General features: G+C 51.6%; 1 protein-coding gene across 3 annotated transcripts in view; it reads left to right on the top strand.

The window, feature by feature from the left end:
- The window catches only part of CA10 (carbonic anhydrase 10), a 168,683-nt gene that overhangs the window by 15,227 nt on the left and 137,652 nt on the right, over positions 1-15,804 (top strand). For all 3 annotated transcript variants that reach the window (XM_032970236.2, XM_032970237.2, XM_076073682.1), the window contains exon 3: positions 7,640-7,723. In XM_032970236.2, the coding sequence (XP_032826127.1) occupies positions 7,640-7,723 (84 nt within the window). The remainder of the gene's footprint in view (positions 1-7,639; positions 7,724-15,804) is intronic.

Below are 15,804 nucleotides of genomic sequence, written 5' to 3'. Positions count from 1 at the left end.
CTCGTTCTGCTCGTATGACAATGGGAGACGGGGAGGCGGCAGGTGACTGCTGTCTGGCGGCTCAAACAGATACCCGACGACCCTAAGGTCGCCGGTTCGATTCCATCTCCCGACACGGCAGTGGAATTAACGGCGCACGTTTCTAAGACCCCCCCCCTCTCCGCCTATGTCCACCCAGCAGCAGTGGCCACGGGTTCAACCGCGGGCGATCGCGTGGCCAGCTGGAGCTCACAATTTCCCAAGCTTTGCGGTCCTCTATATATTAAGGTGTAATCGGCCACATTCAACGAGAGTCTTCCCGCACGATTAACGAATGTGTGTTGAGCTATGCAACGACCGACGTCATCTTTCGTCGGTACAAGGATGCCGCTGTAGACGATGCGTGGCACTTGGCTGGCCACACGGCAATGGTGATGTATTCGCCGTTGTTCGGCCTTCTCTGTGGCAAGCGCTTGCACACATGCTGGGCTGAAATACAAATGCAGGCCATTAAGTAGCAACAGGTTACATTTTGATTTAAAGTTTTCGTGACTGCAGGGATTCATATTATTGGTTCTTACGGTCAAGTTACGTAGAAGGGAAACAATAAAATAAGAAATATATAGTACTAAACTGCATTGTTTTTTTATTATTTTATTGTTTCCCTTCTACATGACTTTGCCGAAGGAACCAAGTATATAGCAACAGGTTATTTATTGGGATGACTATCAGTGCCGGATTATCCTAGTAGCAAAAGTAGCTACATATTTAGTAGCTACGGGCCCCGGACTTTTAAGGGCCCAGTGCTAAATCCTTTCAAGCTGTCAACTCCGATTCAGTGATTCTGCACTTGCTCTATTACTATAGTACTATACTGCCTTCAACTTGTATGAACGACTGGGTCTTTGAGGTTAGCGATTTGTCGTTTACCTGGCTGTATAGCAAATGAAAAAAATACAATTACTTTACTATGCAAGTTAAACATTTACGTGTTTTAATATTTATGTGCTTATTTTATTTAGGGCCCCTTTATAACATTTGCTACAGGCCTCGCACTAGCTTAATCCGGCACTGCTGACTAGGGGTGACTAGGGATGACTAGGGGTGACTAGGGATGACTAGGGGTGACTAGGGGTGACTAGGAATGACTAGGAGTGACTAGGGATGACTAGGGGTGACTAGGGCTTACCGACCGCCAGATGAATTGTCATTCATCTCGTTTCTCTCCTCCCTAACCACTGTCCCCTAGACTCGCTTCTGGCACCCACCACCCCATAACGATCCCTCCCCTCCATTGTACCTCGCTTACATCAACAACACAATATACTTTAACCTGTAAGTTTTGAACGTTACAATATATATAAGTGCTTAAGTACGCCGCCGTCTCTTCTACCGTTTCGATTTTATTCTCTTGAGACTCATTGCCCATAATTAGTATAGATGTTTTAGAGTATTTTAGTATTTTGGAGTATTTAATGACGTGCAGAATTGCATTATCGCATTTCTCACAGAATGTTTAAAGAATATATATTGACCTATTTCCCTTGCTTTAGTAGCCTCGTCCACTAGCACATTACCAATATTGACGTTTTACCAGCAACACATTTACTAATTAAAATACCATAACGCTTAGGCTACAGCTCCTGACTTGTGATGGACCGTTGCCCAATACATCGCTTATTGTCCACTTTTATTTTGAAATAAATATTCTTCTCATGATTTTCCATTCAAGGCGTTTTCTATGATGAACGTCTTTTTGTTGTTTTGTTACTTCTGCTGCTGCACGACTGCCAGGCTAGCATCGCCAAATAGTTTGTAAATGTATTTGGCCATGGCAGGAAATTGGGACACGGGCCATCATAGCCCGGTGTGGAGGGGACGGCATGTGGGGGGGGGGGGATCTGAGAGGGGGGGATCAGGACGGACGATTCTTCCTGCCCCACGTGAGTCATCTATTCAACTGCTTCCGTGTCCCATTGGCGCTCAGGACCTGTGCTGTGGACGCGCGTGAGGCGCCATATCACGTCATGCATTGCTGGAATGTAGTGTTTATACATGTGTAGTGGCCTTATTGACGACGGAGAGTTATTCTTTGGAGGCAACACGTATTTATTACAGACACTTCACTGTACAGTGGCTAATCTGATACTTGAAGAGGCAACGGCCTCTTCACCCGTACTCTATAGAGGGAACGTTCCCCGAGCCTTAGCCCACGCTGGCTCCCTGGTTCCCTCTATCCTGGTCCTCTCTCAGGAGGCTGTCTGACCTGGCCCAGCTTCGGCGCAGGTCCCGATCACCAGGCACACGAGTCCGGCCCTCAGAAGGACATGGGGCCTCGTGGCTCTGGGTCACACCCTGGCTTGCCTTGCCCGGCCCTCAGAAGGACATGGGGCCTCATGGTTCTAGTGTCACACCCTGGCTTGCTTTGCCCGGCCCTCAGAAGGACAGCGGGCCAAAGGAGTTCCAGGGTCTGGCTAGTCGATCTTCTCTCTTCACTGGCTCTTCATCTTGCTTGAGTCGAACTGCCCCTCAGCTCTCCGGGTCCCCCTTTTTATACTGTCCCTCACTGAGGGGCGGGGCTGGGAGGGATCACAGCATCTCCCACAGCCCCCCAGGGTGGTGGCCGTAGCAGACGTGTTTGTGGCCACCGCCCTACAACCACGTGTCACCCTCCCGTAACACCTCTACACATATTCTTAGCTCTTTCGGTAAAGTCACGTTGAAGGGAAATAATAAAATAATAAATATATATAAAAAAATATCACGACGTTTCGACCATAACACAAACGACCGTTTGTGTTATGGTGAGAATTTTTTTATTGTGTTTATATATTTTATTATTTTATTGTTTCCCTTCAACGTGACTTTACCGAAAGAGCTAAGAATATGAATTACTGCAGTCACGAAAGCTTTAAATCAAAACCTCTACACATGTATAACACTTGTTAACCCAGCGAAAGGCTCGCCGAGTCTCAACACTCTTTTTCAGGAGGGCCCTGCCAATTTTTTTCGGTAGGGGGTGGGGGGAAAAGATCGCTATGCGCGTTTCCCTAATTGAGTAATGTTCTCACGTGCGGCTAGCTTGGACCCACGTCGCCGGCACACAGTGATCCGACTCTTCCACGGGCGCCCTCGCGGGATCTCTCGCGTGCACTGTGAAACAGACGGCGCGTGCTATTTTTCGGTGCAATGCGCGTGCAGTGTTAGCCAGGGCGGCCTTCCGGAATGGAACGGCGAAGCTCCGCGAAACGCCACGAGCGTGGCCCACGCTGTGCCGCGTCACCGCCCCGTAACGACGGTGATGGTGATGATGTAGAATGGGGTGGGGAACGTCCGGCCCGCGGGCCGTATAAGGCCCGCGAAATCATTTGGTCTGGCCCTGCCAAGGAAACCGCACGACTCGAAATTCAATGAATCTCGGAGCTTTTTTCAAAGCAACATAAATTTAATTTTGTATGGCCCGCGAATGATGTTATAAATATCCAAATGGGCCTTGGCAGAAAATGGTTCCCCATTGGTGAGTGATAATAATGGCGATGATGTAGATGATGGTGATACAGATTATGGTGATGTAGATGATGGGGATGATGTAGATCAGTGACCTTTCCTGCAACCATGCACCCCTTTGGTTCTCAATCGTAAAAAAAATGTAATAATGTTAAGAAATACAGAGGGTTTGATGAAACAAAGTAGTTTTACTTACGTGTCCGTGCTTAATTTGTTTCGATGATTTGCCTTGTAAAAAAAATCTGGTAATGTCTCGCATCCCCAGAAAGGGCATCTCGCACCCACAGGGGGTGCGTACACCTCAGGGTTTGAACCACTGATGTAGATAATGTAGATGATGGTGATGATGATGTAGATGGGTTCCTGGCTGGGGCGGTCCCCCTAGGCCTGGTTAAGGATTCAAGGTTAAAGGTTCAAGGGTCATCTTCACGGGGTCACGACTCCGAGTGAATACTGCGCGGGTTCTGAATCTCACAACCCCTCCTTCCACGCCCCTTGCCAGGAGTCAATAAATTGTCACAAATCAGGGTGACCTGCTAATCCTCCTTCGTCTTATTTACGTGTTTCATCTCCTCTGCACTGCTGGCTGTTTAAGTTGCTCCACAACAGCAGCCAACGCCATTCGCCACCAAGTGACGGTGACGTCACCACGGCGCCTATGCCAGGCTAGGTGCACTTTGAGGCCACCACGTGACGTGTCGATGGCTCGCCGACAGGAGGTCTCGGGTCAGACCCAGCAGGTGCCATGGGTTGGCTGACTGAGATGACTGGCAGATGCACCAGTTGTGCCCCCTATTGTGCCAACTTGCCGCATGTAATCATTCTCCGCCCTGCTCTCCGTTCATTGTTGTGCGCGTTGCTCCTCTGCCCTTCGTTGTTGTTGGAGGGCGACTGCCTCCAACTGCTCAGAAGCGTTTTTTTTCACGAGCCTACTCCATATGCGAGTGTAACAGCGGCTCGTGGTTTTCATATCGATCGACTTCTTATCCCGCGTGCTTCGACGTGCACGCATCATCAGCGCGATAATCGGTTTAATATTCTAAATGGGAGAACTGCCCGCGGTGCCAGGTGGATCGTGGCGGAGTGCCGTGGCCACAGCGGCGCACCCAGCGACATGCGCGCGGTGCACAGCGTTTGGGTAATTAATGGATTGACAACGTGTGAAATAAAAAGAAGGAATCCTGTTAACTAGAAACGATCACCAAGGCAACACCGCTCATCCCCTCCCCCTCTCTAGTCCAGTGTCCCAGGGGGCACCCGCAGTGGTGGAGATCATGGGGGGGGGGGGGGGGTGCGGGGGGAGAGCTTTGAGCTAAGCCTTCTCATCAGCAGTCCCTGCTTAGTCTCACATGTTATCTTCCACTAGCCCCCTGGAACATATTTCCATCATCAGCAGCAGCAGCTGCTATGATCAATCTACTGCTGGATGGACTTTCCATGCCGCCGCCATCTCACGTGTAGCCGCTATGTAGGCCCGTGGCAGACCGTGAGGGTGCCGCTGTGAACCGCCACCACGAGCGCCTTGGCAGGCGGCCCCGGCGACGAGAGACGGCGCTCGATCGCCCGGCTCCGCGCGTCACCTTGCCGAGGGCGCAAAGAACAAAGGCGCTTTGATTTTGTAGCCCTCTTAACAAAACTCCGCGTGCAATGCGCAGGGCGTGCAGACGCACACGGGGTGGAGCGCGCGGTCGCCTCCACAACAGCCCCAGGCCGTTGTGGCGGTAACCCGTTCAGGCGGGCACGGCGCACCGGGTTGAGGTGGGAGACCCGGGTGGAGTCTCCACTCGAGCAGCGCGCAGACGACGCAGGAGTTGTTGAGAATGTACCAGGAATCTAGCCAATCGGGCACGACGTTGTGCGCTACGAAGAAGGGACATTGCCCGAAACGTCACGTAAAAATGTTTCCTTTAAAGGCCACAGCGTTATCGACAAGCGTGTTTCGAGCGTGTTGTTGTTGTTGCTGCTGCTGCTGGGTGCATCTCAGTGCCAACGCAGCTGCATCACCAAATAGTTTGTCAATCTATGTTGTCACGGCGGGGTTTACTGCGTGACTCCTCTGGCAGTGTGCACCATACTTAATGTCCCCCTGCATTTGCCGGGGAGAGTCCCTACGGCGTCGGCCCCACGGGGGAGCAGAAAGAGTCCACGGCGTGGGGAGCTCGGGGCACGCGCATCCTCCCGGAGCGCGCGGGGGCTGCCAACTCGCGGGTCGAGGGTTCTGTCCGACAGGAGGTGGCACGCACCCCTCCCCGCTCCCCTGAGGCTGCCCCGCATTATATTATTTTGATTAGCTAAAGCGAGTGCCCAACGGAGCGGGAAGTTAGCGACTTAAAGAGTCGCACGAGTCCCACGATTTGAAACAAAAAAAACACACCCGTCCGAGTGGCCCGGGGCGCCTGTGTCGGTGTTGGTGCCGCCACGTGCGTGTGGCAGGAGCCCTGGGCCCGCTCGCCGCACACCGCCACGGGCGTGCGCACCCCCCACCCCGGCGCCCTCCAGGAACGCTCTCCGACAGCCCAGCGCGTTCCCTCCGCGGCGCGAGGGTAATAACGATCAAAATGACAAGGGCATTAAATAGTGATGCACAATGCGAATTACACACCACGCAAAAGATTTCGTCAATACTTCAGTTAATGGGCCTTCAGCAGCTCTCGCATAATGCCGCCTTGTCCGGCCTGCTGTCGTGACACTCGCCTAAGTTGGCATCGGTGGAATTCCTTTTCTGCTCACCGTTGGGGAGGAGACGTGGAGGGAGGGGGGTTGTGTGGAGCGGGCGACTGCCAATGCAAGAAGTTGGCTACGATCCAACGCCATGGTCTTCAGCGGACGCATTATTGGCGGTCACACGCAGCCCTGCAGGAGAAGCGAGCGACTCCGTCGCGTCTCAATTAAGCCTGATCTTCGCGTTGGGGGAATTGTTTTAGATTGCATTTCTGCGTTGCGGGAAATTGGCTGGGGGGCAGGGGGGGGGGGGGATTGCTGAGCTTGGCATTACCACCGGCCCTGTCACTGCGATGTTGAGGAACGGCTAAGTGTATGTACTTTGCTTCATAAGCGTCGAAATAAAATGCACCGCTGTGCATTGTACGCAGTCAAGCGTGTGTGCTGCTGCTGCATGTGTACTATGTGTGTGTGTTGACTAAATAGCTGCAAGGCACGTGTGTATTTGGCAGCAAACAGACTGCATATTTAACTCCGTTAACTTCTTCTTTGGTTCTTTCGGTAAAGTCACGTAGAATGAGAATAAAATAATAAATTGATAAAATAAAATAACACAATAATATTCTCACGCCGTTTCGGCCACAACACAAGCGGCCTTCATCAGGTGAAGGGGACGAGACTGTCTGGAGGACGACTTGTGTCGGCTTGCTTTGAAATGGGGAAACTGCGTGGGTGCATAATAATCGTGACTTAATAAACGATCGCGTCCTCAGCGCCGCGGTATGAGCAGTGCATGCAAGCCGACTCGGGCTTTGACGTTTTTTGTAAGCTGCTCGTAAATCTCAAAGCTGTCCCCTGCTAAATGGAGACACGAATCAAATGAATTGAGAAGCCCACCAAAGTGCAATGGTTGCGTGCAGGGACGCACGTGTGGTGTGTTTGTGGTGTGTGTGTGGTGTGGTGTGTGTGGTGTGTGTGTGTGCGATGAACGGAACGCACCGCTACCGCGGGCTGCTAAGGTTAACGTGGATGTGGAACAGAAGCAGGCGTCCTCACCTGTTGATTCCTGCGTCGAAAAAGGTGCCTCATTAAAAAAAAACCAGAGAGACAGAAAAGCCATCCTTTAATTGGTTCGCTCGACATTTTGCCTACAAGTACTTGAACTCCAGCGGGGCAGCAGCGGGGCAGCAGCGGGGCACGCTCCCGCGGTGGAGTAGACACGTGGTGTGTAACACACAGACGACCTCGGCGCTGGCAAAACAACAAAAACCGCTCCCCCTCGCCCGACGCTGCCAAGAGCGAGAGCGGAGGAGCGCGTGGCAGGGCGAGGATGCGAGGGCGCTGGGCTCGAGTGAAAGGTCTCCACTTCTCATCCCCTTCTCAACCCCTCCTCACCCCCTCCTCACCCCCTCCTCACCCCCCTCTTCGTCCCCTCCTCACCGCACCCCCCCGCCCCCTCCTCTCCGTGGTTGTGTCGTGTGCGCGCCCACAGGCGCCGCAGCTCAGTACAGCTCTCAGAGAATACAAGACGACTGGTGGACCTACAAGGAGATCCCGAATGGCAACTTTGTTCCAGGTGCGTGCGCGTGGCTATCGTGTAAACGATGTCGTGTGGCCAGGTAACCCGCACGGACACCTTGAACCCCCCCCCCCCTCCACTGGACTCCTGCATGTCGACATGTGTAAAGGTGCAGCCCTGCAATTGCTTGCTCACGCACGCCACTGCAAAGGGAAAGGTTCTCACTACATGGGTGCTCACAGAGGGCCTCAACAAGTGGGTGCTTTGGCCTACTCTTCCACGCCGGCCACACGTGACCTGCCGATGTACTAACTGGTACCCATTTAACTTCCCTATGCTTTGCACTCCTATCGTGGTTTTTGTACTGTTTGTTGTTTTAACGTTCTGACCCACCCCTCCCGGACATCTGTGAAATAAGAGCTTTATAGCTCATCGGATTTCTCTATTATGAAGAAATATTCTGATTATGAGGCAGAATTTGTTTATACTCGAGGAATCCGATGAGCTATAAAGCTCTTTTTCACAGATTTCCAGAGGACATTTTGACGAATGGGTGGACAGCGACGGGGGGCGTAGGGGAGTGTGGTGGGGGTGCGGGACGTGATTTGCTTCAACTACCGTGCCGTGACATGGAATCGAACCGGCGGCCTTTAAGTGTTCAAGCCCGGTGTGCTTGACCCATTACACCACGCAGCATTTAAAATTGGTTTGCAGCAGGTGATGTGGATTGTGAAATATTCATGCTTGAGAGCTGGCTCCAGAACGACCTGTACAGCTCGAGAGATGTGGTCAGCTTAGACTTTGTCAGAACTCCAATTCCATGAGGGCGGTGAATTGAGACGGTGGAACGTCGTAAAGTCAGGACTTTTTAATCCCCTATTCTTGTTCAACCGATATTTAACAACATGTGCCATAATTATAACACGAATATTTACAATACCATTATTCCCCATTTAAAAAATAACACAAATACAGATGGGGCATTCGAGGTCTTTATCTGAGAAGCTGCGAAGGGCATTCTGGGAAATCGCTCAGTGGGTTGATGATGCTATTGGCCGGTGTGAGGAGCTATAAACGCCTCATAATTTTAAGTTTATGGGTGAGATCGCGTAAATATAAATATGTCGTTAACCCACCACCAACCGAAACGGCCAATCAGAAAGGTTTGTCACGTAAGCAAAACGTGCCAATTGGTGGCTACTTCAGCACACCGGTGTGTTGGAGAGTGAACCCACAATGTCTACATTCCGAGCACGACGCTTCTCTGGCGATTACAACCAGCTTCATCAGGCGATTTTAATAAGATTGGTCGCTAAAGCCTACGTGTTAACCACCACCTGTCCTTCTGTAAGTTTGTTGATTTCTGAACCTCTGAATCTTGTTCACGGGTTCCTTTTACCGGATTTAACGCCTAGCCTGATGTAAATGCGGAAATTATTTTGAGATTATAATTATTACAAACTTAGGGGTAGTCAGGACAACGTGTAGGTCAATTGTCAAAGTAAAAAATTATGCTGATAATTCATAACATAACTTCATGATAAAATAAATAAAACCAACAATATCTACATCATTAGACCTCCTTTGCCAGTACCAAAATGTAATAATAGGGTTTTTCCCCTTTTTTTGGCAACAAAACTGAAACCTTTTTACGAGGATTCATGTCTGCATTTACCACGATACCTGCAGTCAAAATGCAAACAAAAAACATACTATGATAATATATGCATTGTTCTTGAAACTGATTGGTCCACGCCAAGGGACGGCTTTCTCTTGAGCCTCGACCCAATTGGTGCTCGACCAGATGACGCCTTTTGGCGTTGGTGCTCGACCAGATGACGCCTTTTGGTGTGGACCAATCGGTTTCAAGGACAATGCATATATTATCATAGTATGTTTTTTGTTTGCATTTTGACTGCAGGTATCGTGGTAAATGCAGACATGAATCCTCGTAAAAAGGTTTGTTTTGTTGCCAGAAAAAAAGTGGAAAAACCCTATTAAAACCAATAATAGTTACAATGACATATATAACGAATATAATCAACATTAGAAGCATACATATATTTACCTCGGCCACATACCTGTCCATGTTGCATGGCGTTGTGATTGTGGCAGATGATTGGCGGTGGGGGTGGAGACGTCATTCTGAGCAATGACGGCAACGCCCACAGCGTTGTCATCTCGCGAGGACGCTGCAGTTATTTTTTTATTTTACAAAATTTTACGCGGAATCGCAGAGCCTTTTAAGAGCATTTGCCGCCCTCAGGCCCTTAGAGGTCACGTTTGTGCAGCCGCTGCGATTTCCATTTTTGCATTTTAATCTCGATTTATTTTTCATTAAAAAAAAAATTTCCCTGCTTGAAAGCGACGTCGAGCACTTTCATTTTTTCTCGTATTGGTGAACAACAGTAACGACTGTTAAGAGTGGTGGTGGTGGCAGAGCCGCCTCACGCATCCGCAGGGTGATAAAAGCAGCAACTATAACACGTCATCTGCAGGCTTTAAATATCTTATGTTCAACACGCACAGTGTAGAAACTAAAAATATGACTTAATGTGGTGGCGGCTGAGTAAAAGCTAATTCATATTGCATATCCCTTATGCGTTTTTCACGAAACTGTCCTCGATTTTAAACTTTCATTTAAAACAATTTTAGTCAAATACTTTTAGGTCTGGCATCAAACCTAAAATGAGGCATTGCTCAAAAACATTACTTTGAGCAGGCGAACATGTCACAGTGTGTATATATAAAACGCAGCTTTGATCAGAGAGCATCGTATAAAAAAAGTATTAAAGAACAAATGTAAAAACTGATGACTGACTGAATATCCACCGTAGTGTCACCTACCGTCGGTGCAACTACGCTCGCCGCTTGCACGATGGATATCTCAACAGACGTATCCGGAGTCGCGTGGCTGCGCTGGGGTTAATCGATACCGCACGATGAACCTGGCAGCCTTCGTCAGATTGCCGACCACGGCTGACATCGGTGGCGAGCGACGGGAAATGTCCCCGACTGCGCGGGGCGCACCGCTGACGTATGGCGGTGGGGGTGGGTGCGGGACACCTTCCCAATTTTTCGTTTCCCCGCATCGCTTCTCTCGCTCACAACGCACGACGACGCTCCTCTTCCTCCGCTGCTGCTGCGCGCGCCACGTGGCGTTCGTCTGCTGGTGCGGCGCCGCTGCTGTGCGTTGGGGGGTGAGGGGGTGAACCTCGACCCGGAGACTCGACGAGGCGAGGCGCGCGCGCTGCCGAGTTAAGTCCGGCTCGCGTTAACTCGGCGGCCCTAGTTAATTTGCAGGGTTTAAAAAAAAAACTATTGTTGTCGTTGCTGCTGCCGTTGCTGCATAGCTTTGGTTTAATTCCATACGAGTGGGAATTATTTATACCGATTTTAAACCCAACAGCCTCCCTGGAGAGGCTGTGCAGGAGAGTGGAGCATGGCAGGGGGAAATGAGCTGTACACACACACACTCTCTTTAGAAGAATGTGTACACTCACACACTCTCTGTAGACGACAGACAAAGGAGAAGAAGGAGGAAGGCCAAAAGCCTCTAGGGGCATGGAGTTGACAGCAGGAATGGTCAGGGGAAAAGAGTTCCAGATGACCTCCCACTGAACGAAGGTTGAATATAGTCTTTGAGAAAACAGCCGTGGTTGCTGGAGTGAAGAGTGCGTGCAGGAGATAGTAGAGTGGGTTGGGAGAGATGATTGGCGCGTGTGCCAGTCCGTGGAGGATCTTGAACACGGTTGAAGGCTGTCTTGAAGTTGATCCGGGATTGCATTGGGAGCCAGGGGAGGGACCGCAGTCCGCGGTTGATGAGGCCACATTCGTGGCAGCAGCTGAGAAGTGCGGCAGTAGTTAATTTAAATTAGCTGGAGTTTGTAGACGAGGGATTTGGGAAATTTATAGAGGAGAGAGTTTGAAAGTAGCCCCTTCCATTATTTAACCGGGGAATTAAATAAGCGCATTGAGATGCACGAAGGAGCCTTACTGCTTTTGCGACCTGAGCGATGAAAGCGTGGACGCGTGTCGCAGCAGCAGCTGGGGAAGGTCAATGCCAGATACGAGAGACGTTGTTCAGGTGGAGGGACAAGGTCCTGCAGGATGAATATACGGGGAATGGAGGGATCAGTGTCAGCTCCGAGGCGTCGCAACACCTATTACCAGTGCGGTGCCAGGCTGTATGGGGCGCAGGCTCAAACTGCTGTGTGCACCATTTGCCACCGAGGGGTTGGTCCCCTGGCGTTTAAAAAAAGAAGATCTTTGTATCCGGACAAAATTCGAAGCAATCCAAGATGAGACCACGTCAAGTGAGGATGTGAGCGTGGACCGAGGGGATGAGCTCGTGCTGTCCATGGCGACGCAGATGCTGGCGAAGGAATAATCGTTGACATGAACACTTTAGCCGGAAGGGAGAGAGATCTATGAATTAGAGCAAGGGATCCGAGCACAATAATGAGAATAATCTTCTTTATTTATAGACCGCCTTTCATACCACAAGGTTCAAGGCACTTCACACAAGTGAAGATAAAATGAAACATTTACAAAGACAAATGTTCTAAAGACACTCACGAAATAATGAAATACATGAAGTGCGAATTTTCTTTTTTTTTACGAAACAAAACTGTGAGATGCCAGAATAAAATAAGACGGCAAAAATTTTGTAGATAGGCCTCAAGCCTTTGTTTAACTGGAGCGACTGCAGACTCGTGGACACGCGCAGGGAGCGAGGGAGGAGTGAGTGGTCTGTGGAGTCGAACATAGCTGGAAGATCACTAGAGACCACTAGAGGCCACGAGACACCACGAGAGACCACCAGAGACCACGAGACACCACGAGACACCACGAGAGACCACGAGAGACCACAAGAGACCACGAGACCCCACGAGAGACCACGAGACACCACGAGAGACCACGAGACACCACGAGAGACCACGAGACACCACGAGAGACCACGAGACCCCACGAGAGACCACGAGACACCACGAGAGACCACGAGACACCATGAGACACCACGAGAGACCACGAGACACCACGAGAGGCCACGAGAGACCACGAGACACCACGAGACACCACGAGAGACCACGAGAGACCACGAGAGACCACGAGAGACCACGAGACACCACGAGACACCACGAGACACCACGAGAGGCCACGAGAGACCACGAGACACCACGAGACACCACGAGAGACCACGAGAGACCACGAAACACCACGAGAGACCACGAGACACCACGAGACACCACGAGAGACCACGAAACACCACGAGAGACCACGAGACACCACGAGACACCACGAGAGACCACGAGAGACCACGAGACACCACGAGAGACCACGAGAGACCACGAAAGACCACGAGACACCACGAGAGACCACGAGACACCACGAGACACCACGAGACACGACGAGGGACCACGAGAGACCACGAAAGACCACGAAAGACCACGAGAGACCACGAGACACCACGAGAGACCACGAGACACCATGAGAGACCACGAGAGACCACGAGAGACCACGAGACACGACGAGAGACCACGATAAACCACGAGACACCACGAGAGACCACGAGAGACCACGAGAGACCACGAGACACCACGAGAGCCACGAGAGACCACGAGACACCACGAGAGACCACGAGAGACCACTAGACACCACGAAAGACCACGAGAGACCACGAGAGACCACGAGACACCACGAGAGACCACGAGAGACCACGAGACACCACGAGAGACCACGAGACACCACGAGACACCACGAGAGACCACGAGACACCACGAGAGACCACGAGACACCACGAGAGACCATGAGACACCACGAGAGACCACGAGAGACCACGAGACACCACGAGAGACCACGAGACACCACGAGAGAACACGAGAGACCACGAGAGACCATGAGACACCACGAGAGACCACGAGAGACCACGAGACACCACGAGAGACCACGAGACACCACTAGAGACCACGAGAGACCACGAGAGACCACGAGACACCACGAGACACCACAAGAGACCACGAGACACCACGAGAGACCACGAGAGACCACGAGACACCACGAGAGACCACGAGACATCACGAGAGACCACGAGAGACCACGAGAGACCACGAGACACCACGAGAGACCACGAGACACAACGAGAGACCACGAGAGACCACGAGACACCACGAGACACCACGAGAGACCACGAGACACCACTAGAGACCACGAGAGACCACGAGAGACCACGAGACACCACGAGAGACCACGAGAGACTACGAGAGACCACGAGAAACCACGAGAGACCACGAGACACCACGAGACACCACGAGAGACCACGAGACACCACGAGAGACCACGAGAGACTACGAGAGACCACGAGAGACCACGAGAGACTACGAGAGACACTACGAGAGAGACTACGAGGGAGACTATGTTATATTATGAGAGACTACGAGAGAGACTACGAGAGAGACCACGAGAGAGACTACGAGAGAGACTACGACGGAGACTATGTTATATTACGAGAGGCTACGAGAGAGACCACGAGAGAGACCACGAGAGACTACGAGAGAGACTACGAGAGAGACCACGAGAGAGACCACGAGAGCGACTACGAGAGAGACCACGAGAGAGACTACGAGAGAGACTACGAGGGAGACTATGTTATATTATGAGAGACTACAAGAGTTGTTTGGTGGTCGCTGCCTCTCAGAGCAGTGGGGCCAGCCCGTTACAGAAAGTAACATTGCATCTGATATTAAAGCTCATCTGTCTCATCTTGTTCAGTGTAGTTTGGATTGATGTAATATCTGTTCCGATTTTGTAAAACGCTCAGACGGGGTTTCCCGTCACTTTTTTGGTGTTTCGTGCTGAACTAAACCCCTCTGATTTTGCGTTTTTCCGAAGTAAATTTATCTTTCAATATTGCCGATCGAGAGGCGTTGATATGAGAACTGTTAATTGTCACTCGCAAATGTGCTGCGCAACAAACCCGGCGACCCGAGTTTGATTCCTGGCGACAGCTAAGACCAGCGAGCAGTGATTCATCGTCTGGTCCTGGGTTTTCCCATCCTTAAACCCGCACTGACCAGCGTGGTGAGGTATGGTCAAACAACCCCCACGATGACACGGTGTGGGTAGACCTTCATCCAGCAGTGGATGGACAATGAACTGCGAATTATGCATTTTTTTTATTTTTCACTCAGATGCCGGCAGCGGCTGTGGTTCGCGTGAGCAAACCAAGCAAAACACTCAGGGACCCAAACAACTTAAAGGCGTTCATACAAAAGTGGATCACCAAATCTAAACCCTCATGCAGAACCCAAATAAACATAAGCCGATTAAACACAGAAAGGCGAATGAACCTCTCCTCAGGTATATTGTCAACAGGTTTCTCGTCGCGTGACACTTTGTTATTGAACATTGCTTTTCTCTCGGCTCGATACATCGCTCGTGTCCCATACCTCTTCTGGCATCTCACTGCGACTTCAATAAATAGCCGAGCGCCGCCCCAAGCCACATGGGCCGGCACCGCCTCTGGACGCCTCTGGACGGTGCCGGTAACTCGGACGTGGCACGCGCGGCGCGGTCAACGAGGCCCCAACCGCCACCCCGAGACGTCTCCCCCTACTGACCCCGCGGCCTCGTCCACAGGTCGAGCCCGTGCCCCGACAGCAGTGGTCTCCACTCATTCTCAGAAGGGGGGGGGGGGGAGGCACTTTGGCCACCACACATTTGAAGCCACTAGGATTTGACAGCAGCACGACGATGGGGGGGGGGGAGGGTGTTCACCATCTGTGTATTGTCGGGGGCCGCACTAAAGGCCACCGTGGGCCGCCAGTGACCCGCGGACCTTGCGATGGAGAACGCCGCTCTGCAGGGTCGGAAGGCGGGCTGGGTGTGTGGGGGTCCTGCCATGCGGGCGGGCGGGCGGGCCGCGGTGACGAGTCCAGGGAGTCTCGTTAGCCCGAGGCCATCAGGCCCCGCTGCACCAGGGAGCCACGCGGCTTGGTCTTTGTTCTCCACCTCTTCTGGGCTCGGGCCCCGGGCCCTGGAGGGGCCGACTGTGGCCCACGGCCGCGTTGTGAGCCCCTCCCCCACCCCCACGAGCCACCATTGAGCTGTCGTTGTGTGACAGAGTTTGTTGATAACAT

Source organism: Petromyzon marinus, chromosome 43, assembly GCF_048934315.1.
Source record: "Petromyzon marinus isolate PM22_M1 ecotype Great Lakes invasive population chromosome 43, UKy_Petmar_22M1.pri1.0, whole genome shotgun sequence".
NCBI lineage: Eukaryota > Metazoa > Chordata > Hyperoartia > Petromyzontiformes > Petromyzontidae > Petromyzon > Petromyzon marinus.
Note: the sequence above shows the minus strand (reverse complement) of the source record. Positions and strands in the feature narration are given on the sequence as shown.